We start from the raw sequence: 24,797 nt of genomic DNA on the forward strand, positions 1-24,797 counted from the left end.
TGGGATATAAAGCACGGCATAGGGAATATAGTCAATAATAGTGTAATAACTATGTATGGTGCCAGGTGGGTACTAGACATTGGGGGGAATCACTTCTTAAGTTAATCGATATCTAACCACAACACCTGCGGTACACCTGAAACTAATAGAATATTGAATGTCAACTGTAAATGAAAAATAAGTGAAAAACTTTTTATTTCGAAATAATTGCAAGATACTATAAGTGACTCTCATATACTCTTCCTCCAGATTCACCAATTGCTAACATTTATTATATCTGCTTTATTAATCTCATTCTCTAGCTATTGAACGATCTGAGAGCAAATTGAGACATCATGCCTCGTTACCCCTAAATGCTTCAAGGTTTGTTTCCCGAGAACAAGGGCATTCTCTTGCAAGACCCTAATAAAATTATCCAAATCAGGAAATTTACTGTTATTATCTAATATAGTTCGTATTCAAAGGTCACCAATTGTCACAGTAATGTTCTTTATAGCTATTTTTCCTAATCCAATTCAGGATTGCCCGTGGATTTAGTGGTCTTGCCCCTTTACTCTCTTTTAATCTGGGTTAAATCCTTAGACTTTGTCTTTTACAATATTTTAGATTATGGAGCAGTTATCTAGATTTGTCTACTCAAATACAGGATACGCTTTTCTTTTCTTTTTTTGCAGGAATATACATCACGTTATGTCCTTTTGGGGGTATCACAGCAGGAGGCAAATGATGCCCATTCCCCCCACGACTCGCGATGCTAATTTTGATTATTTGGTTAGTGGCCTGTCTACCCAACTTGTCGTACTTCCTTTTGATCTTTGTGATTAATATGTAATTTGTGGGCAGTTATTTTTGAGACTCTATAAATATTATGTTCCACATCGCGCCTTTACTTTCTAGTTTTAGCACCTTTTGATGATTCTTGCCTAAACCAACATCTTTATACCAACATCTTTATTGAGCTATAATTCATGTCTAAAATTTACTACTTTAAAGTGCACAGTCCGGTGGTCTCTAGCGTATTACAAAGCTGCGCAACCATCACCGTGATCAATTCCGAAACAGCCTCAGCGCACCACGCCCCTTTGCCCGGGCTCCTGCAGCCCCGGCGACCACGCCCCCTTCCCGGGCTCCCTGCAGCCCCGGCGACCACGCCCCCTTCCCGGGCTCCCTGCAGCCCCGGCGACCACGCCCCTTTCCCGGGCTCCCTGCAGCCCCGGCGACCACGCCCCCTTCCCGGGCTCCCTGCAGCCCCGGCGACCACGCCCCCTTCCCGGGCTCCCTGCAGCCCCGGCGACCACGCCCCCTTCCCGGGCTCCCTGCAGCCCCGGCGACCACGCCCCCTTCCCGGGCTCCCTGCAGCCCCGGCGACCACGCCCCTTTCCCGGCTGCGCCCCCGGCGACCACGCCCCTTTCCCGGCTGCGCCCCCGGCGACCACGCCCCTTCCCGGCTCCCAGCAGCCCCTGGAGGCCACCAGCTCCCCCGTCGCCGCGGGTCAGTCAGTGCGGATGAGACCCTGCGGTGCGCGGTCCTTGGCGTCCGACTTCTTTCCTTTAACGTGCTTTCAAGCTTCACCACAGGGTAGTTTTAATCAACACTACGTTCCTTTTTATCTGCCTCAATCAATTATCACTATGATTTTTGGAAAATGATATTCTAAATACCTCGTTCCGTCTGCATTTACGGGGCAGCATCGCCTCGCCACCCTTAGGCAGGAAGCCCTAGAGAGTAAGTCCAACAGACGAGCCTCCCTTCCCCCCGTCGTTTCCAATCTTAGATCAGAGATCACTGTCCCAGGACTCCCCGGGGGCCCCTCATTGCGCCCCTCTAACAGCTCGGCGGGCACCGCCCCCCCCGACAGGCTCCTCCCCCCTCCAGGTGTCCCCGCCCCTCCGGCTCCCGGGGAGGAAATGACGCACCGGAAGTGCCCCCAGTCCCCCTGCAGTGGGGGAAGGAATTAAACCCCCAAGATGGCGGCGGCGGCGGAGGAGCGGATGGCTGAGGAAGGAGGCGGCGGCCACGGCGACAGCGGCTCCTCTTCGGCCATCGGCTCTGCCCAGCGGCTGCCCCCTCCGCCCCCGCCCCAGGCCCCGCAGCCCGGCTCCCAGGCGCCCCCGGCCCCAGCGCTGGCTCCGGACCAGCTGCCTCAAAACAACACGCTGGTGGCGCTGCCCATCGTAGCCATCGAGAACATCCTCAGCTTCATGTCCTACGACGAGATTAGCCAGCTCCGCCTGGTGAGGCCCCCGCGGGACCCCCGCCGCCCTCTCCGCCGGGCCGACGTCTGGGAAGGGGCGGGGTGGGAGCCCCCCGCGAGCCCAGCCGGTGCCGGAGCCCGAGCGCGGCCCTCCCGCCCCCAAGTCTCTCTCCGCGCGCCTGTCAGCGGGGTTTGTCCCGATGCCGCCCTCGCCTCGGGGCTGGGACGACTGTCGGGGCAACTTCGCCTTGGGGTGCTCCCCGCCTGGAAGCGCGGCGGGGGTGGGGCTCCCACCTCCGCCCGGCCGGAGCGCGGACCCCCGAGTGGGCTCGGCGACCCCGGGGACAAAACTCCCGAGGAGGCAGCATGATCCCGGGTCGCAGCCAGCTTTGGATTATCTGCCAGCAGAACGTACTGTTCCCCAGCCGCCCAGGTTTCCTTGTTGAAGAAGTAGGGTTGGTGGGTCCTCCCCAAACCCGGCCGAGGCCCGGGGCCGGGGCCGGCGCCCCGGGCGGTGCAGCCGGAGGAGTCCAGGCCCCGCGCCGCGCCCGGCCGCTGCCCGCCCGAGTGCGCCGACTCGCCCCTTGACCCGCGTTTTTCTCCCTCGCGGCTCCTTTTCTAACTAGGGGTGTACCCCGGACCCGCCCGCTTTTAGGGGAGCTTTCATACCTTAAAACCACAGGGGTCGTCCAGCCAGTGATTCGGAAAAGAATGACCTGGCCATTGGGGTTTTATTCCCCTCCAGAGGTTTGGCTGAAGGTCTGGGGAGGTTTGGTGAATGTCTTAGTTCAGGCATATTTTGCTTTCTTTTGGTGGATTTATCTTTAAGTGGTGAGGAAATTAAGGAGGTGGACATTTTGAAGTGATTGCAAACCGATTCTGTCTAGATGCTTAATCTGGTCGGGCTTGTTTTTAAGACAAAGACATATTTCTGAATGTGCTGTGTGTAGCATTTTCTTCCTAATCAATATGCCGTATTTTAGGTCTAAACCCCCAGTTTAAAATCGATTGTAATTGCATATTGTGAAATGAAATCACGCTTGTTTTTTAAAGAAAGCTTATTAATATTAATTCAAGCTGATGACTAATTTTATTTTTCTAGTCAACACAGCAGTTCATTCCAGTCTGCAGGATGGAAAATTCTCCAGTTGAAAAGTGTATTTAAAAATGGACTGTCCGTGAATTTTCAAAACATGTCATCCTTAGAACTTGATGTAGAATCTTAAATATTCCTTCAGATTTGTATAAAAAATGGTGTTTAATTGGAGTCATGCTCTATAGTCATGGTGTCTGGAAATTAGGCCTAACATTTGATTGAATTGAGCCTTTCAGCCAGACAATAGCTTTGCAAAGCTTGGAATGGTCACAGTTCTGTTTTATGTAAGTGTTGAGGAAAATGGGGGCGGGGAGTAGTTTTATTATTTTGAAGATTAAAAACATTTCTAAAGGAGGGGGAGGAACTAGCCTCATCCTAGGGAATAGTCAAAACACACCCCACAATTTATTAAGTGACATTTCTTCCAAGTGAAATATTCAGCTGCATTCTTAATTTTTAAGCAATTATCTATTCTAGCCATTTAAGGAAACAAATTTGTAGTTTCAAAGATTTTTCACAAGGAGCTCTTACCAGTCCCCTGAGCCTCCTCCCCCCAAAAATGATGCAGCCAGTTTTACATCTCAGAGATTTTTTTTTCCCCTCTGCTTTAGCAAAAGGAAACGTTCCTTTTTTTACTTGAGATTAATGGATAATTCTTGGATTAAATGGGTAATCTTTCGTGGGGGTTGGAGGTAGCTTTGGTTTTAGATTTTTTGGTTTGGTGTCAGGGTACAATTCAGGTTAGCATTAGAAAAGAAAGATATTCCTTCTCTCCACTAGATGTCAGCATTAATTTAATTATGTGCTTTATATGAAATTGGCGGTCTAGAGACAGTGCCTGGTAGGTGCTTTACATGCCTTTTCTATTTAAGTGGCCATTTGTATCTTAATAATTATTTGCCAAAAAATAAGGAACTTTAGTACGTATGCTGCTGTGAAGCATATAAATTACATAGTTCCTTTTATTTTTTTAGGGGAATTAAGGGTAGATATGCTTGGAAGAAAGTGATGTAACTACTCAGTGGCTGATGAGCTAGTTTGTGTATGGTTCAGGTGTGTGTTTGTGCTTCTTCTTTCCCAGTTTACTTGCCTTACTAGGGCCTCGATCATAATTATGTTAGCACCCAAATTAGAGAACAGGTACACTTACTACTATGCATTTTCTTTAAAAGATTTGCTCTACATTGAAATTGCTAAAGTCATATTTTCCAGTTACTTGCCTCCCTTTGCCATGAATAATTGAAATTTGACTCTCCAGTCCACTTCCAAGAGACTGTCCAAATGCCTTATTAAATCCTTTGTTTTTCTGCCATCAACTTGCTCCAAAAATGTACCCAGAGCTTGGAAATCCTGGTTACATGGGGTTTTAAGTATTTAAATTGAAGTATTTAATGTATTTAAAAATTATTTGGCTGAATGCAACCTTTGTAATGACAAAACCTGTACTTTGAGTTGTTTTTCCAGTAAATCAGACAAATTTTTGCTGATGCAGCATTAGACTGTCACCTGGGCCCTCTTGACAGGTGTGAGAGTTTTTGAAACAAGAGGCAAAGGTTAAGAAGTGAGGTCCTACTTCTAGTCAGGGAGCAGCTTCAAGCTAACTATGAAAGTATAACATTGACTGACTCGGGAGCAGTGTTCTCACCACTGAAAGATGAGTGTGGAAGGCTGTTTGAGAGGTGTTTTAGGGAGATCCTATCAGATATTTTTTCTGTGTGGGTCAAGTAGTGCGCCGCCTGTAAGTGGAATCCTGTTCGTGTTTTAGGACATAGGTTTGCCTGAAGGTTAGATTCTGAAATCTTGCTTATTGTCTGGAATGAAACTTTCCAGCGGGTAACACAACACATAAATACGCTTTTGTCCCAAGATATTTCTCCAGAGTGCTCTAGCTAGTTAAGTCTGTTACCCATTTATAATTCCTCTCCTATCTTTTTTTCCACTGTTAGAAAATTTCCATTATGGAGAGGGTTGATTGGTAGGAAATTTGAAGGAATATAAGAAAACTTTTTTTTTTTTTTTTTTTTAGGCAAGCTGTCTTCCTCATATCTCTTGCTCTGTGCCAGTAGGTCTCAACTTTTTTGTCTTGAGACACCTGTACGCTCTTAAAAGTTCCTGAGGACCCTAAGAGCTTACCTTGGAAAATTCTAGAAAGCACAAGAATACACAGTATATTAGCTGTCATAACAATGTCACCAGATGTCATGTTGCCTCTGGAAAACACTATGTTGTGAGAGAGTTGAGAGTGAAAGCGGCAAATAATATCTTAGTATTAATGCAAATAGTTTGCTTGCAAACCCATGAAAAGGTCTCGGGAACCCCAGGGATCCCTAGACCACACTTTGAGAACCACTGCTCTCTATTGCTGAGTTATAGAGAATATACTCTCTTTATTGCTGCTTTTCGTTTTTTCTTCATCTCATCAGGTTATGATTTTATTAACAGATACTTAAATGCAGGTAAGAAGTTGTAATACTTGGGGGATAATTCATTCTTCTTGCAGATTCTAGTCTCAGAGTAAAGGGGTTCAATCATTAACCCTGTCCAGTATCTTCACTGAAACTGTTCCTGAGCACACTTACAAAGCCTCAGGTAACACGGCCAAGCACAGTAAATCGGAGGGTTTAATCAGGAGACGCTTCCTCAAGATAATGAGTTTTTATCCAGTGAGTAAAGGTGGAAGAACACTCCTCTCAGGAAAAACAAAATGATGTATAGTGTAATGCAGTAATTACAGAAGGGTGACTTAGAGAGATTAAACAAACAGATTTATTTTGGATGTGTAAAGTTTTAATGTCCTAGACTAGTGATCAGACTCCCCCCTACTTTCTACCTTTTTTATTTCACAGACTTGTCAAATTTAAGAAACTGTTTTCGAGAGCCTCCAGGGTTGACAGCTTGTGGTGGGGGAAGCAAGTAGGGATGTTAAAACAACAACTTCTATCTCTTAGCATCATCGCTATTTCATAAAGAAGACCAGATATACCTGTATATTCTGGTAAACTGAGAGCCATGGATTCTCACAGTGTTGAAGAAGGAAGGTACTGTCTTAAAAAGATGGCTGTGCATATAAAGCCAATTCCATGATTTTTGAGACTAGGAGCAAAAGATAACCTTTGATAGAGGTTTTTCCCAGTCACCTACTTCTAGCATCTTGCACTTAAGAGTGATTGAAACAAACAAGCTGTTTCATTTCCTGAACATCCTAGGTCTGTCTGAGCACATGCTTTTGCTTCTGCCTACAGCCTCTCCTTTGTTTCTCCTCTCCTAGAAAATGTACCTTCAAGTGTTAGGACCTCAGTAGAGACTCTGTGTTTCTTCTGAACTTTACTCAGGCCATATTTCTAAGTTTCCAGGTCATCATTATTGCGCACACAAAGTGGGATGATTTTTGGAAGGGTCTGTTTCCCACTAAATGTAAGCTCCACATATCCTTTCATCATGAATCCTGATGTCCTTAGATAGTCTGTGACACAGTGTAAGTGCTTATTTTTGTTGAGTAAATGAAATCGTTCTTAAAACATTTCATTGCTCTGAGTAAACAATAGGAAATGTATGTCATTGTAAAATAAAAGTGTTTTCTGTATAAATTATAATAGTGCTGAAAAATCAGTTGCTTAATATTTAACTCCAACAGAGGATATCAGAAAATTTCTTTAAATGTAAAGTTTTTAGTTCAACCAGAAAGTCTTTAATATTTTACAAGACCATTTTAAGAAGCTGAGTGACTGCCCCCCAAATGTCCTTTATAGCTTTTCTGAGGGGGCAGGTGGTAAGGGTCTTGAATTGTTTCCCCATGATTCACTTTTGGTTTTTGAACTTTGAAAGAATTATTGGAAGATCTTGGTCTAGCTCCATCTTGCTAGACCTTGCTTATCTTGGCAGTTGGTGAGGACCCCATTAATGTCCTTAAAAATCCCATATTGCCTCAAGGAATCCTTGTGGACTGGAGCCAGTTGTTTCTGTAGCAGCAGAGGATTCGTTGACACTGATCAGTTGAAGATAATTATTTCACTCTATATAGCTGCAGATCACTAAATTTAAACAGACACTAATTAGAAGACCTGGATTTTTTTTTTTTTAATCCTCACCTGAGGATATTTTTCCATTGCTTTCAGATAGAGTGGAAGGAAGAAAGGAGGAGGGGAGAGAGAGAAGCATCGAAGTCAGTATACTATACAGGGTGGGACAAAAGTAGGTTTACAGTTAGTTGAAGGGAAAATGATACAATAATAAATAATAATACAAGAATAAACTATGTTTCACTGTAAACCTACTTTTGCCCCAGGCTGTATTTCAAGGCATCTAAGACATCTGAAAAAGAAATGTTGCCAGTTATAATCGTAAGACAGCATATATTGTGAGACTGTTCCAACGTGAAATGTTAAAATATGAAAAAAAGTACATCTTAGAGTCAACTAAGATTTTATATTAAGGTTAGGTTTACTAGGAAAATTGTGGAATATGGGTCTTGCACTGTTAAAAAGGGCCATGGTGACACACAAATCGAAAAAGATTGCTAAACACAAGTGAAGCAAATATTTTATTACTGACCAGTTAAGCTAGAAAGTGATGAAAAGGCTAAACAGCATTTTAAATCCTGAAGTAATGAACAGAAACCACACCTGATCTCACACTAGAGCAGCAAGTAATGGGACCAAGCTGCATGTTTTCACTGTAGACTGACCTAGGCCATCAGTTCCTTTTGTATTTATAGCATATATAAATGCCTAGTAATCTTGGACATAGTAGTCATCTTTGTATGGTAGACTCCAGAATTTTGGTTTACTGTCTTGGGTAAATTGCCAAGTTGCTAGAATTTTGTTTTGTTTTAATAACCAGGGAAATAAATCTTTTTCCCTTTATTTTGGGAAATTATTAAAATACTCATAAATACAGAGCTATACTTTAAATGAGATAATTTTGCATTGCAAGTTAGAATACACTGTCAGCAGTTACCATTAAACTACTTGGGGAAAATGGGTGTCTCTGTTTTCCAGAGGTCACTGTGCTTCTTTCTGAAGCCTAACAAAAGACACACGATCTGTTGTGTCTTTGTTTTTGTGCTATGGGTCAGACAGTGCTGACTGAACATCCATGAAAGGCAGAGCCCCACACTAAATCCTGCTCTTCTCTTACAATATTGACTAATGCTTAAAATCTTTTTAAACTTGACTTTTTGATGCTATTTTAATTTTTCTTTGCGCCTTCCTGTTTTCTGGTCTGTTTGCCAGGTTTTAACTATAAATGTCAGTCGAGGCTCCGTTGATACGCCTTTGTTTTCTTATCTTAAACTTCTTCAAATCACCTACAGGGATTTCAGTTGTCTCAGTGTGAAATTTCCAGAACATATCTTTGGTCCTGATATCACTGTTGCTTATAGAAAATGACCAATCAACTGTCCCAATATGAGATCTTTCAAAAGGGTGGTCTTTTAAAAGTTATTTCTCATTACTCTGATTTCCCTGTGCAAACCATGGGAGATTTTATCTCTCAGGTTTGCCTACACATCTGATCTCTCTCCGGAAGCAGTTTGTTTGCTAATGGTTTGTTCATTCCAGACCTGGTGCCTTTCCCTGTGCCATCACCTCTAATCCTGCAGTCCTTGCTTTGTTTCCCCTCATCACATACACACAGGCGCACTCTCCTTGCCTTTCTCCATTAACAATAAAAGTTTCTTTTTTCCCCCCTCACATAAAGTTTAGTACCGGTGTTTGTGGCAATGTGGTTATTCTGGATTGGGCACTGGTTCTCAAGTGTGGTCCAGGGATCCCGAGAGGTTCCCAAGGCCCTTTAAGGAATCTGTAAGATGGCAAAGATTTCCATTGAAGTATTAAGAGGTGGCATTTGCATTTTCCACTCATTCTTTCACAAGTGCACAGTGGAGCTCTCTGGCAGTTATGCGATGTGATGATGTCATCATACTGACAGCTCATGAAGCGTGTGCTGTGTGTATTGTGTTTTTTAGAATTTTCTAAGGTACACTGAGCAAATGTTGTTTAGTTAGAAATAGATTTTACCATGTTTTAAAAAACCTTTTATTAGAATTACTCTTAGTATCAGTATTTAAAATGGACTATGTTTTAATTCGTTTTGATATTGAAAAGTACTGTTTTCCTTAATACCCTTCATTTGGCACGTTGTGATTTAGGAAGCGTCTACTGTTTAATATTAGATAATAAGGCTTTCATTGGCTTTAGCCAGTTTGGCTTTTTGTCCCTGTATTCCCAGGTGGACTCAAACTTGTATGGAGAGTTTCGTCAGTATTTTTTTTAAACAAGTATTTGCCAAACATTTGTGCTTGGGTGTTACGAGAGAGAAAAGTGTAAGACAGCCCCTGCCTAGTTGACTTGATCTTGATACAGATTTGTCTCTCTTTCACTTTCAACGTCCACACCCATGATGTTCAGGTTGATGCCTCTGTGTCTCTGCAGGATTCTCAGGGATCAAAGAACAAACAAACAGACACTAAATATGCACTGGGTCTCGTTAAGATAAGAAAGATGCTGAGATATCTTAGAAACATAACTAAGTATATGGAGCATAGTTTTCAAATTAGTACTAAGTTAAAATTTATTTAACATAATTTTTATGTAAAACTTTAGTTTACCAAGTGATTTAGCATGTATTGTTTCATTTACTCCTAATGATATCCCTGAGTTAGATACTATCCACATTTTACAAATGGCTGACTCAAGCTTTCAAATGGTAGCTGACTTACTCAAGAATGCATCAAGGTTGGACTTAAGTTTAGGTGTTCTGGCATCTGATCTGGTGCTCTCACTGTATATAAACACCATATTCCTCAAGGATTTAAAATAGCTGAGGTTCTGCTATAGCGTTAAGATACTTTGGAGGATATCCTAATATCTGGAATAGAGAAACTGTCTATAGTTAACCCAAGTCACTAGTAGAAATGAATAAGTCTCATTCCAGTCATAGATCATACAGACTTTGTGAGACTTGAGTTTGACTGTACATTCTTGGCTAAGAGAATTTTCCTGGTTTCAAACCATTAAAAACTTTTGAATATATTGTTTTACTGGTCTTCAGACTACAGTTTCTGACCATATTGGGGATACATTCAGAACTAGCGACAAATTCCTAAAGTAAAGGAGTAAATTTTCCTTGCCTACACATACTAATTTGTAATGCAATATTGTCAGAATTACAGAGTATGAGGGATTCACCCACATATACTGATTCAAGGATTCAGACAGCAAACTGGGGAACAATACTAGCACAGAGAACTTTGAGTTATAAGTCTAATTGTCATTAGCTTGATTATTTTTAAAATTCTTTCTCCTCCTCTCTCCCCATAGGTTTGTAAAAGAATGGACTTGGTCTGCCAGAGAATGTTGAATCAGGGATTTCTAAAAGTGGAGAGGTACCATAATCTATGCCAGAAACAAGTCAAAGCACAGCTCCCAAGGTGTGTCATGGCTAGCAATGGCAGTGATTTACAATTGGGGATTTTGTTTGTGTGTTTCTTGGGGTGTTTTCTGTTGTTGTTGTTTTAAACTCAATAAGAGTTTACCTGTTAAATGGTTTCCAAGTTCTTATAGCATAGGGTACCTTGATCATAATAAGAGATTTTTACTATAGTTTGCTCCCTCTCACATTTCTGTTCATTTTACTGAAGGTTTTAGCCAGGGCAGTTAGGCAAGAAAATGAAATAAAAAGCATCCAGAGTGAAAGGAAGAAGTATACCTTTCTCTGTTCACAGATGACATGATCTTGTCTGTATGTGGCCTTATTCATAAGGAATATACTAATTAATTATTAGAGCTAATAAAGGAGTGAAACAGGGATATAGGATACAAGATAGATATAAAAAAATCATTTGTATAATTGGATACACTGGCAGTAAACAATCCAAAAATGGAGTTAGGTCGACAATTCCATTTACAATAGCATCGAACCCCCCCCCCCCCCAAATATTTTGTCAATGAGAAAATTGACAGCGATTTCTGGACATTGTGATTGATTTATCATTACAGTTGAATTATGATCCAATTGTAGATTTTGAAATTAATATGTAAATGTTAGGCTGTTTCATTAAGATGTTTTGATTGCTTAACATTTGAGTCCACAGTACATCTTTAAAGGTTGCTTTTTTAATTATAGGAGAGAGTCGGAAAGGAGAAACCATTCATTAGCTCGTCATGCAGATATCCTTGCTGCCGTTGAAACCAGGCTTTCACTGTTAAATATGACTTTCATGAAGTATGTGGATTCCAATCTCTGCTGCTTCATCCCAGGAAAGGTAAAATAGAATTCTTACCTGGAACAGCTGGATTGGACTATGTAAAGTTTATTACAAAGTTACAAAGTGATTTTTAAATGTCAGACTTGTTCCTACTTCTCTGGAATGAGTTTCTGTGAGTGGATTTGTTCAACATCTGTACAGTAGCTAATAGAACTATGAGTCATTCGTGTGTTCTTTATATTTAAAATGTTAACTAGGAAATGTACAGTAGGAGCCCTGCTATTTTTTAGAGAAGCTTGTTAAGAGTTCTTATTCAAGAAGAAATTTTTGAGCTTTTACTCTTTGTTAAGATGCCAGAGATACAGCAGCAGTGAACAAGTTAGGTATTGTCCGTGCCTTCAAGATTGTTATAATTGGGGAGGCAGAGTAGGAGGGACAAGCTGGGTTTTGTTTTGTTTGACAGTCCGAATTCAGATTTCATCATGTATCCCAATAATATTCTTCCTAGCAGCTATTCTTTTTCTCAGTCCAGAACCCAATCCAGGGTCATGCATGGATTACTCTTTAATGGGGAGTAGTTCCCTACTCTGTCTTTGTGATTCTTGATCTAAATTTTTGTGCAGAATACGTCAGTTATTTTGAAGAATATTCTTTAATTTGAGTTTATCTAATGTTTCCAGAGTGTTGTATTTTTGTGTCCTTTAAAATTGATTTTAATGTGATGACATTCTTAAAAATCAAATCAATCTACTCTCATATTGAATTTTTAGGCCCCTCCTTCTCCCCTCCCACCAACCTGACAGCCATCGTGGCTAACTAGGGAGTCCTAATAACCTTTTATGGGCTCCATACTTAAATATACGCAGAGAATAGAGAATCATTGGACTAATATGAAACACAGAGTAAAACAAATGGGGGAAACACCTTTGAGAAAACCATGTAAGGACACAAAACTTTAAAAAGAAACCGTCATTAATATTCTAAGAGAAATAAGAAAAATATAGTCAAACATATGCCATAAAAAAAATTTTTAGTGCACTTAAATTTTTTAAATGTGGACGAAAAAATTTTAAATGAGTAGAAAGGAACGTTAAGGAAATCTCAAGGAGAAGACAAGAACAGAGATGGAAGATGAGGAAAGACAGGATGCACAGGGTAGGCGAACGTAGGTTTACAGTTGTGAGTACGTGAAAGTTTATTCCTGTATTATTTTTTAATTATTGTATTATTTTCCATTATTCTTGTGTTCTTTGTTAATTATTTTCCATACCAACAACTGTAAACCTACTTTTGCCCCACCCTGTTTGAGGTTCAATATTCTATTAGGTTTGTTTGCTAAACAGTAGAGTAAACAAGATAGAAATTCTCGCTCACCCAGCACAGTCCAAAGATTTAAATCGTGTTCATAGCATGTCACTGATTACTGTGCCAATTGCCATGAGCATAATAGAGGGAACTGCCATGTTAGGTCTTCACAGTAATTGCAAAACAAGCAGTCGCTTTTCTCCCTATTTAGCTGTTTTCTTCGGGGGGAAAAAATGCAAGTGCTAATGAGAACTTATTATTTTAGGTTATTGATGAGATTTATCGTGTGTTGAGATATGTCAATTCTACCAGAGCCCCTCAGCGTGCTCATGAAGTACTCCAAGAGTTAAGGGATATTTCCTCCATGGCAATGGAGTACTTTGATGAAAAGATTGTTCCAATTCTAAAGAGGAAATTACCAGGATCAGATGTGTCTGGAAGACTCATGGGCTCACCTCCAGGTATCTCTTGTTTTTACTGTGTTCAGTTTATAACATTCATACATAAATTTGATAACTTGCTCTTTTCCCTGTTTAATTGTATATCTTGATCTTTTCTGTGTCATTTTTAATGACAAATTGAATTATAGACCATAACTTCTGTAACTGATCCACTACAGTTAAGCACATTTGTCTCTAGTTTTTCAGTATTTAAACTACACTCTGAAGAACAGTCTTGTGGCTGAATTTTTGTACATATCCATAACTGTTGACTTAAAATAAATTTATTAGAGTAGAATTGCTGAGTGTAAAGCTATATATAGGTATAGTTTTTTATGTTTCTGACTACTTAATTGTCATTATCCTAAAACAATTAAATATGGCAGATAAAATTCTTCATGGAAATGTCCAGTTAATTATTTCAGCCCCCAGAGTGTCCATCTGCCACCTTAAAAGACAACGGGCATGGGGCTGTTGTGAACACCGTCACTTCTTCTGTGGTAGCTGTTTTGCAAAAGTGTATTGGATCCTAGAGATTTGTGCCCTTACCTACTGAAGGATTAAATTATTCAATATCCTCAGCCCTTGCAAATGTTTTTTAAAAACTTTAGTAAAACATTTTGTTCCGGTTAGCTCGCTCCCTGGAGTACTCAGTGGAGTAACTGAGTGCCTCTCTGTCACTTAATAATAAAGCCTGTGGCATCTCAGCATTAATAATATATCTATTATTTATTGGGTACTTGTTAAGCGCACAGCACTGTACTGTGTCCAGTGGAGACTAAAAAGAAGTGTAATACGTGGTGTCTGCCCTCAAGGATCTTACTATTTCAAAAGGTAAGACATATCCAGACTCAAAGTTCACGTATCATAGGCAAGAGAAATATTTTAAAGGCGTGTCCATTTGAATGCCAAAAGAATAGCAGAGACAGAACCTTAAGGCAGATCAGATCATTGTTGGCTGATCCGATTAAGACTTCACAAGAGGTAAGAACTGACCTGAGCAGTGATGTATGAGTGGAAGGTGGATAAACAGAGAGAAGGAAGAGTGCATCGGTCAAGGAGAAGATCCTGGTAATTAGATGTACAAGGAGAAAATTGGCCTGGTGGGTTTAGGGTATGAATGGATCCATCTGTTCCTTTTAGAAAATCTTCAGGAAGTAAAGTTTTAAAAACAAAAGTAGGTTATTAGTTTAAAATAGTGATTTTTATGCCCATGTTACATTGTATTAATCCTAAAACAGAATAGTCCAGAGCCTTCCTGCACATGTCAGAAAGTCTGTGTGATCGTCATGATCACAGAAAGTCAGAAAGTCTCGGTATAGCCACTCCAATGGTATTTCTCCTGTTTGTTTAGCTAAAGCTGGAGCCTTTGCACGTAACTAAGTACAGAGAGAACGTAAGAACATGATAGGTCTGTATGTCTCACTTGAAAGTTTATGTTCCCTTGTGTGAAATGAGGTAGAAAATCATTATATTCTAATTTTACTACTTGTATTTAGTTACTAGGTGCAAAAGTGTTGTATAATATTTCAAATCCAGCTTTATGCCATTAAATGTCCTTTGTCATTTGCTGGCAGTCCACACATTGCCACATGAACATGAGACTCAGAATTCAAACCCATTTATAGTTAAAACCAGGTGTCTGGTTAACCCAGCAGACCAAGTAGATTGCAGAGAAGAAATGATCAGAAGTGACAGGACATTCCATTTAAAAATAAGTTTAATTAATGAAGTATTACAGGTAATGAGACATTGTAAATGATTAGCTGACCATTTTAAACTATTTCCCCACAGTTCCAGGACCTTCTGCAGCCCTAACAACAATGCAGCTGTTCTCCAAGCAGAACCCTTCAAGACAAGAGGTTACCAAACTCCAGCAGCAGGTTAAGACGAACGGTGCTGGCGTGACTGTTCTCAGGCGTGAAATTTCCGAGCTCCGCACCAAAGTGCAAGAACAACAGAAACAGCTCCAAGACCAGGACCAGAAACTGCTAGAGCAGACCCAGATCATAGGGGAGCAGAACGCACGGCTGGCGGAGCTGGAGCGCAAACTGCGAGAAGTGATGGAGAGCGCAGTAGGAAACCCCTCAGGGTCTGGGCAGAGTGAAGTCTCGCCCCGGAAACGGAAAAAGGCAGCAGAAGCCATAGACTCTCTTAGGAAATCCAAACGTCTCCGGAACAGAAAGTAAATTGGGATGTGCTTCTGACTCCAGGGGAAGACCTGGCTTAGTGGCTTGAGCAGTGATGCACGTCAGGATACTGTGAGCGACATGGTGTCCCTTAGGCTTCTAGGCTCTCAGAACACAACTTAAACTTGAACTTTCATGGTTGGGACATTCTTTCCCCGCTTCTCCTGGTCGAACTGACGCACAGAATCTTTTTACTTTGCAATAGATTTGTACTAACCAGACCTATTCTATCATGTTTTGAGGAGTTCACTTTTTTTTCTGTGCAGCTCATGTTTAAAGTAAGTTTATTTGTTTCTGCATATATGCACATTACTTAAGGATCTTAAACCAGTCTTGACAGACTAGAAGTTTAATACAGAAAATGTCCTGTTCACTTGAAAGAAAAGACCTACTTTTTAAATGGACAATATCTTGTTTAAAAAAAAAAAGTTGACTTTTTGTTATAAGTGACCTTTGTCTGGAATGTCTGAAAAGTAGAAACTGCTTTTTGGTATTGAAGTAATGGGTAACTGAAACGGACTTCCATAGTATTGACTGTAGAAGGGGCCTCTACAGTATCGACTATATTTTTATAAACTACTGGCGAGGGATTTATCCAGTTATATCATGTTTTCAGTTCTCTTTGGGGCCACGTCCTACATTTGCATGGATGGATGCATGCATTGCCTAGGCAACTCACTTAAAAAGCTCTTGCACTGGTATTGATCTTGAACCTCTACACTTCTCCACCTGTTAGAGCAGCGTCTTAGTTTATTTAAGCACTTAAAATCTTCCACCACAACAGCTGGCCTCTGCGGGGAGGGGTTGTGAGTCCATTTGTCCTCCGGTTTACAGGAACAAGAGTATTAAAGCCCATTGCTTTATCTGTTCTCTGTAGGGTTCAGGTACACTGGCTAAGGCAGAACCCCAAGCCCCAACGCTCTTTCTATCCATACAGACCTCTGGTAACTAGTACTTTTCCTTGCTCACTACTGTGTGCGCTCATTGATCGAGTGTGGTTACCAGTGGTGTGAGTGGGGGACCCAACCTGTGGGATGCAGTTATGCCATTGAAAGAAAGTTCATTGAAGAACACTGTACTACGAAAAAGCATTTTGATCATTTTGTTTCTGGGGGATGACCTGAGGGAAGTTTTTTAATATTAATTTCAGGCTTTCCTTATCCTCAACTTTAAACAAAAGCTTTAATTTTGTTTGCACTCCTGTGTTGAGCTTGTAACTGGAAAAGCATGTCTTGCACTGTTCAACCTTCTAAGTGGTCACTTTAACAACCTCCAAATTGTGTACAGTGGTTATTTTCCCCAGCTGTATATTTTTGAGACACTCAGCTATTACTGTTCTAGTCTTATTTTAATGTACTAAATTATGTTATTATTTGACTGTTCTTTTAAACTGTTGCCTTGGGCTTCAGTTATTTAAAATAAATTTAGGTGTAATGTAGAAAGCTGTCCCTTTCCAGGTGAGAGTTTGGTACCTGTATAAAACCTAAGGTTTTGGTAAGTACCTTAGCTGAACAAAAGCACAAGGTTGTCACCCTTTTTTTATCCGTCCAACACAACATGGTTCTGCATCCTTCAGATTAACCTCACCAGATGAACCTTTCTTACCCATTTTTTATATTGTCCTTAGAGTTTGATCAATTCTATGTCTAACTTCAAAACTCCATTTACAATGTAGTATGTTTTCAATGAAAAACTATAAAGTAACATCCAAGTGTTTCATGGTCTGTTGAGAAGGTAATTTTAAAATAAACAATTTCTAAAAAAGATTTGTCAGCCAAGGTCATCCATAAAAGTCCCTGTCTGGAACTCACTCAGCAGATCTCATTTTTTGTAACCATAGGATTTAGCCATATTGTCATAACTTTGGAGGAGGCCTACTGGAATACTCATGGCCTTTAATAGTCTGCTTTCCTGGTAATAGGAAGACTTTTCTAAGTAACAAAGTACATGTTTACAGGTTTACAAAGTATGATCCTTATGCATCAAAGGGATATAACCTCAGATGGTGTCTTTAATAGTTGTTGATGAATTATTTAAAGTTGCCTGGGTTTCTTTATAAACTTTATCAAGATACCCTAAATGTATCTATAGTCTTCCATTAGTGAACATGAGTATTTGGCTTTCATAACAAGCTTTCACACTATTAGACAGTAGATTTTGTTTCAGAATCCAATTTTCTACAGTATACACTTGTAATCACCTGTCCGTAAGGTTAAAGAGTTGCGATTGTTAATGCATGAATGTTCCATAACAGTCGGAGAATAAAGCACTACAGTTCTGTTGTTTGTTTTAAGTCTTAAATCTTACTTAGACTCTAGCTAAAACATGGTAGGGTATTGCCTTGACCAATTTGAAAGCTGTTATACTTGCTTTTGGTTAGCATAATGGTATTTAAGGTTCAACAAGTCACAAATTATTTTGATCAGCTAAAACTGACATATGTTACAGGAAAATTGTAAATCAGCCTCCCAAGAGAGAACCGTCCTGCCCTGGATCATACGTCAGTAATATAAATGCCGTAAAGTTAATACTGTGTTGTCCTAGAACAACATTTCATAAAATATTCTTGTCATCCTCCTTGGCTGTTTTTCAGAGGAGACTTCTCTATTTTAATGGGTCCTACCCACTTAGAAGCTGATTATGGTACAGCACTACAGACAGATCCAATATAAGGGAAAAAGAAGACTGCCCCCTACAGGATCCTCAGCTCATCTCCTACATGGTCTTGGCTTGATTTTCACCTGTTCTGAAATATGGATTATTTCTGAACATGAGGTTATAGAACCTGCTGTTTTTCAAGCTCCTCTTTTGATGTCTAGAGCCTGGGAATAGTGGGGCAAAGGCAAGTGTATTCAGAGTAATCGTGTTTTTAAAACTATTGGGGTGCCATCAGATCTAAAGCCACTGGTTTTGGAAGCAACTTCTTTTTGTAAACTGTGTTTTGTGGAGTACTGAACTTTACAGGGGCTTGCCTTAATCTCTATTTAGTAGTTTCGAGATGTACGCGCTATTATTCTACTTGTTAAAATGTTAAAATATTCTATGTAGCCCAGAGGTGGGTAAAAGTATAAGTAATGCCTAAATAAGTAAGCTAAAAGGTGTCACTACAGCTGGATTTTTGAGAAATGGGCATAATATAGGCTATGTGTAATAAAAACAATGGCACCTTAAGATTGCACTATTTTATGCATTATTTTTTATGCCATTTCATAGCCTGCACTTTAATCTCCAAAGAAATGATGTATGATGTCCCTTATTATTAAATGTTTTCCTAAGACAGGGCACTTAATTCTATTTTACTATACTGAATTAGTTTCTTGGAGGTGGATTCCTTTTTTGAGTTCTCTATTTCCTTAGCCATAGTATTTTCTAGGACCTAGGAACTCCCAATCTTGTCGATTTCCAACAGTATATAATTTTAATTTAATGTAAAATCTCATACTTGGTGATCAGCACGTTCTTATATCCTGCTCTAGCCACGAGTACCCGTTCGTTAACACTAGTCAAACCGTCTACAAGTATCATATGCTGTAAGTAAGATTAGAATCCAGGAATAAAAGGCATTCTGAAAGGAAACATCCTGTAGAATGCAGTCTTAGAAATGGCTGTTTCTAATATAAAACCCATTGATATTGCTATCCAGCTCTTTGACTAGGAATCTATCTGAATTAACTAGTCCACAAAAGGTTAGTAAGTTAAAACCACTTAAAAATAACAAAAGTTCTAGAGCCTGCCATTCTGAAGGGAATTACTTTTTTAAAATGCTAAAGTCATCTACAATATGAAACTAGCAATTAGTTGGCTGCTGCGTACCATGATTTTGTTTTTAATAGCAATATACGTATAAACCATGATAAGTATGATATAGGCTCAAGTCATGCTGGCATTTGCCAACTTCCTGAGGATTTCTGTTAAATTTCTGAAATCAAAGGGTAAAACCAACTTTTTCCTGTTGTGTCTGAAGAGAATCATGGGATTTAGAAGCATATTGGTCATCTAGTAGGTCCACTGCCAAAGTATACTGGTCCATATTCAAAACTATACCAGAAGTTTAGAAGTGTTTAAAATTCCTTTATGTGGTACCATGTCTGTTTACTTATGCTCATGAGCAACAATAAATTGCCAGTTTACCTTCTGGAGTTTTCATTGTTTATAACCTAATTCAATTACTGGAGAGTGAAAACCACCCCCCAGTTGCACAACAGGGTACGAAATAAATGTGTTGTTACCAGCGCTGCTTGTTTTCTTTGTATTTCATGTGCCAAAAGTTACAGAGCTTCACTTGGAATAGGGGCCATGTGACTCCCCACCTCTTGGGCAAGTCGAATGTGTGTTTCACATGTTATCTGAGTTCTCACAGCTGCCTTAGGAAGCAGGTGTTTCTCTATGCAGGGCAGTTAAACTCAGGTTAGGCAACACATCCATGATGCTACACGAGGAAATGCCTAAAGGAGACTTGAACCCAGAACTACCTGCCTCCAAAGCTTCTGTACGTCCTGCTATACCACACTATATTCTGGAATAGCTGGGAGCTATGAAACTATATTACATCAATTCTAACTTCCATACATCACTAGAAGTAGTCAATGCCAAAATCCCTCATGTTAAGAATGACATACAGAACTTAAAATCAGGGAAAGTCTGGGCTTGGAGGAGGCAATGGATTCAGCCTAGGCAAATAGGTAGGAAGCACTGTGAAGGCTTCTAGAACCTGTCATCTTATGTAGGAGGCAGTCCTAGCTGTGGTCTGAGGCCACGAACAGGTCTAGTCACTTTACTATATGATGCCAATCAATACAAGATTAGTGACCAATTTTTTTTTTTCCCTGCCAGGGAAGAATACTGGTTCTCTCCAAAATTCCTTCAACCCTGGTCGGGTGGCTCAGCAGTTGAGCATCGACCTATGATCCAGGAGATCCCAGTTGGATTCCCGGTCAGGGTACATGCCTGGGTTGTGGGCTCGATTCCCAGTAGGGAGGGTGCAGGAGGCAGCTGATAATGACTCTCTCATCGATGTTTCTCTCCCTCTCTCTTCCTCCCTCTAAAATCAATAAAGCTATATTAAAAAAATTCCTTCCAGCTCCAAAACTATTCCAAATTTCAATGAAATATAATCATACAAATCTATTTCATCTTTGTTCTGTAAATATGGGACTGATTTACTCAGAACAAAATGCAGAGGAAGAGTTTCTTGGATACGTGCTTTACCCACTTTGCCTAAAGCTTAGATGTTCAGGAAAGAGGTCACAGATGACTGTGCTGCAGGGTGAAGGTGACAGGAGTGGTACCAGCACCCTCTCTTCGCTCTAGTCACCCAAACATCACAGAAACAGAAATAAAGGCTGCTGCTGCATCTCCCAGTCCTCAGAAGGCAGATCGGGGTGGAAATTTTTTTTTTCTTAAATATATTTTATTGATTTCAGAGAGAGGAACATCAATGATGAGAGAGTCAGAAAATCTTTAGTTCTGTATCCTTCAGGTGCCTCAGGTGCCACATAGTACATTCACATTGTTAGGAAACCAAGGATCTTTACCAATATATATTTTTTAAGTCAAATGGTGTCTCCTTTCATTATAAACTTCCCTGTTGATTCCTGAAACAATTCTTACTGGATGCATTAAAGGTTGTTTTGTCCAGAAAAGTATGTCTCAACTTGCTTGTATACATTCCCCTGGTCACGGTGAGTCATTTCCTCAAGGCAAAATTATAGGAAATTGTGAGGAGGGGAAAAACTGGAGTGGGGGGTGTTTGAGCAAAAAGTACAAAGTATAACTAGAAAGGAAATACAAACCAAGGATGAACTTCCCAAAATTCAATGCATTTTGCTCACAGAACTAGAATCAACAAAATAGCTTTCCACTTTCTCAACATTTGTATTTTTAAATTCTCTTTTCCCCTTTTTCTTTAGATTGCACAAAGAAAGCCAGTTTCTAATTAGAATCGGAAGCAGGTGGTGTAAACAGTATAAATGACTCTGGGAAGGAAGGGAGGGCTGAAGTACTTGTTTCTCCTCTGGAGGGTTGGAGTACGCTTACAAGGAAGTGCTTTAGCTGTTAGATAACCAATTTCATTACCCCCTGGGTGCTGCCGTAGCAGCTTCCCTCCCATCCCAAAGCAGCAGTGAAATGCAGCTTGTGTCATCCTTGTAGGGGACAATGAAGGAATGAATGTCAAAGGGTTAACAATGCCCAGCACATAGTGAGAAGATAGTAAATAACAAATAGTGGTGATATGTAGAGATATTTCATGGCACTAAGGAGATGGAGATACAGATTATCATGTATATGATGCACTGATGTGTGTATAGATATATATACATGCTTAAATCAGGGACTAAAGAAAACATACCCCCTACAGGGGAGGGGCATGTGCCCTGACTGGGAATCAAACCGGCAACCTTTTGGTTCATGGGCTGATGTCCAACCTACTGAACCACACCAGCCAGGGCCTAAGCACTCTATTCTTTTTGATGGTATTGTACGTCGAATTGTTCATTTAATTTGCAGATTGTTCACTGCAAGGATAGAGACACAACTGATTTCTGTGTATCGATCTTGCCTCCTGCAGTCTTGCTAAACTCATTTATTCTTAAAATTCTTAAGTAGGTTCTTTAGGGTTTTCTGTATACAAGATCCTAGAGTGTCCTATAGATATTTTTTTAGGTCTAGTGAATTTATAGGGTTCTCAAGTCTTCTATTCCCTCAGGGATAAGGAAATCAGCTGAGAGACATCATCCCTTCAAAGAAGCAAAGTCCAGAACCCTTGAGAAGGCTGCAGCTGGAAGAAACTTGGGGTTCAGGGGACATAGGTCCAGTGTGTATGATGCTCCCAAACTGGGCAGCACCAGATACACTGAGGCCAGCAGAGCAGAGGATGGACCAGGCAAGATGTAGTGTTGGATGGATCACCACACTGTCAGCTCTAGTTAGAGACAAACATGGGAACTGTTCTGTCAATTTATATGTGCTAGTTTTCTAATTAAATAACACATTTTAAAATAAGATATTTCTTGGCAATTAACTACTGATTGCAAGAGTTGTCTTTTATTTGGTGTCAAGGACTAGATAACATAAAGTTGTTATTATTATGATTAAGGTTTGTTTGAAGTGAATCAAGAATGCCTTTTGTAGTTAGTTCATCTCCTATGAATTAAAGCTGGCAAAACTACCCACAGGCTTTCAATACCATTATTAGAACTCAACTATGTCACTATCAAAACAGTCTTAAAAATGAACTGCCCATTCAAAAATTAAACAAATGGAAAATGAACACTCTGCATGGAGGGACACCTTGATTGCAAAAGTGATCTGCGTGCTTACCTCACCTGCAATGTCCTAATGGCATCAGGAACTACTGGGCTCACCTTAGCTTTTCACAGCAGGCTGGAGAGTGTCTTTCTAGAATAACTGGTAGGATTGCCTGAAGACAAGTCACCTGGCAAGAGTAAGGAAAAGGTGTGAATGCTAGATAGCCCATTAAGAAATTTGAAAAGTCCTAACTAAATATGCCTGTGTGCAATCAAAGTATTTGTCAATCCCCACAATGCTAGAGCCAAAGTCTTTTCCTTTTCTTTAGAATGTCAAAATCTGCATTCCATTCAAATGTAAAAGATAAAAAAAAGGGGGGGGGTGTCAAAAAAACTCCCTCCCAAACGTGTCCCGGACTCCCACTTACTCTCCTACAATGTAATCATTTCGGAGTGTCTTTCTAAACATATTGTATGCATATCCAAGAAAACATGTTGTTTCTATGCATACACCTCCTCCCCAAACCTGGTGTTTTGCATTTAATAGCACGTCTGGGACGTACTATTGACACATAAAGAAGGACCTCATTCTTTTGGTTGGTAGTATATGGGGTAACACTGTACGGCTGATCGCAGGGACAGTCAGCCCTCCATATCCACAGGTTCTGCACCCGCGGATTCAACCAACCAAGGATTAAAAATACTTTTTACTGACTGAACATGTACATTTTCTCTGTGATTATTCCTTAAACAATACAGTGTAACAACTATTTACATAGCATTGGATTAGGTATTATAAGTAACCTAGAGATGAGTTAAAGCATGCAGGAGGATTCTGTAGGTTATATGCAAATGCTACCCCGTTTTATATAAGGGGTTTGAGTACACAGAACCGGAGGGGTCCTGGAACCACTCACTCAGGATACTGAGGGGCAACTGGACCATAATTTATTGGTTCGACCTAGTTTAGTGAGGTTTATGCCTCTGGTGTGAATCTCTAAGAGATAGGGACTTAAAAAAATACTAGAAGCATACTACTATTATCACACCAAAGAAATTAACAATAATTTCTTAATATTGCCACATATGCAAGCAATATTTGAATTCAATGATCTCTTGTCAATTTTGTTAAAAAAAAACACAAAACTTTGACCATCTGTATCATTCGAAATGAGGTCAATGCACTGCAATGGGTTGATAGGTCGTTTAAGCCCCTTTTCATCTGTTTCCCCTCTTTTCTGCGTTCCCCCTTGCACTTCATTTCTTCAAGAGCCTACGGGGGCGCCCAGAGTCGGGATCTTGCTGGCTGCACCTCGTGGTAACACTGTCCCCTGTCCTGTTCCCACCCATCAGCAGCGGGGTCTCGGGGCCGCAGCGGATGCGGTTTCCCGAGGGCGCGCGCGCGTGAGTGTGGTTTCCCGTGTGAGTGTGTGCGTGCGCCTTTCTTGCGCGGCTCACCGTGCGCGGTTACCTTCCTTTCCGTCACTTTAGTGTGAGTGTGTGTGTGTGTGAGTGTGTGTGAGTGTGCGTGCGTGCCTTTCTTGCGCGGCTCACCGTGCGCGGGTCCCTTCCTTTCCGTCACCTAGTCCCAGCCTCTCTGGAGACAGAGAAGCGGGGACCGACTTTGAAACGAGACGCTTCCTCGGGCGCGCGGTGGCCACCCGGTGAGAGGGACGGTCCCGCCGGGCTCGCCCCGCGTGCCCTCCCGCCCGGTCAGCGCCCACGCCGCAGTTCCCGGGGCGCTGTTTCCAGGACGCGGCCCTCGGGGGCTCGGCGCGGCGCCTGCCTCCAGCCCCGCGGCCCGGGCGCGCTGCCCTCACGCGGGGACGACCCCGGACGCGCGAGCGGCCCGGCCTCCCGGAAGCGCCGAAGCGGAGCCTCCCTCAACTCGCCACCTTCCCGTCCTTTCCCACCTTCTTCCCGGGCGCGGGCGCGGGCGGGGCAGCCCGGGGGACCCCGGCGCGCAGACGCTCCGCTTCGCCGCCAGGGGCGAGCCCCACAACTCAGGAGCCGCGTCCCCGAGCGGCCGGGCGCGGGCCCCGAGCGGGGCCGCCAGCGCCGCGCACGCCGCTCACGCTCCTCGCCGGCCGCCGGGGGGCGGGGCGGGGCGGGGCGGGGC

At 41.4% G+C, this 24,797-nt stretch overlaps 2 protein-coding genes across 2 annotated transcripts in view; one reads left to right on the forward strand and one right to left on the reverse strand.

Moving 5' to 3' along the window:
- Window positions 1-24,760, reverse strand: part of TP53BP2 (tumor protein p53 binding protein 2) — an 86,983-nt gene extending 62,223 nt beyond the window's left edge. Inside the window, exons 1-2 of the mRNA XM_081123931.1 lie at window positions 24,592-24,760; window positions 22,796-22,866 (exon numbers count right to left, since the gene is read on the reverse strand). The gene's annotated coding sequence lies outside the window, so the exon portion shown is untranslated. The remainder of the gene's footprint in view (window positions 1-22,795; window positions 22,867-24,591) is intronic.
- FBXO28 (F-box protein 28) lies at window positions 1,934-19,664 on the forward strand. Its single transcript, XM_081123935.1, has 5 exons — window positions 1,934-2,235; window positions 10,611-10,720; window positions 11,416-11,554; window positions 13,068-13,263; window positions 15,037-19,664. Exons 1-5 carry the CDS (start codon window positions 1,969-1,971, stop codon window positions 15,429-15,431), a joined length of 1,107 nt encoding a protein of 368 aa, XP_080980061.1. The 5' UTR covers window positions 1,934-1,968; the 3' UTR covers window positions 15,432-19,664.
- Window positions 24,761-24,797: the final 37 nt, after the last annotated feature.

Source organism: Miniopterus schreibersii (genome assembly GCF_964146895.1).
Source record: "Miniopterus schreibersii genome assembly, chromosome: 21".
Taxonomy (NCBI): Eukaryota; Metazoa; Chordata; class Mammalia; order Chiroptera; family Miniopteridae; genus Miniopterus; species Miniopterus schreibersii.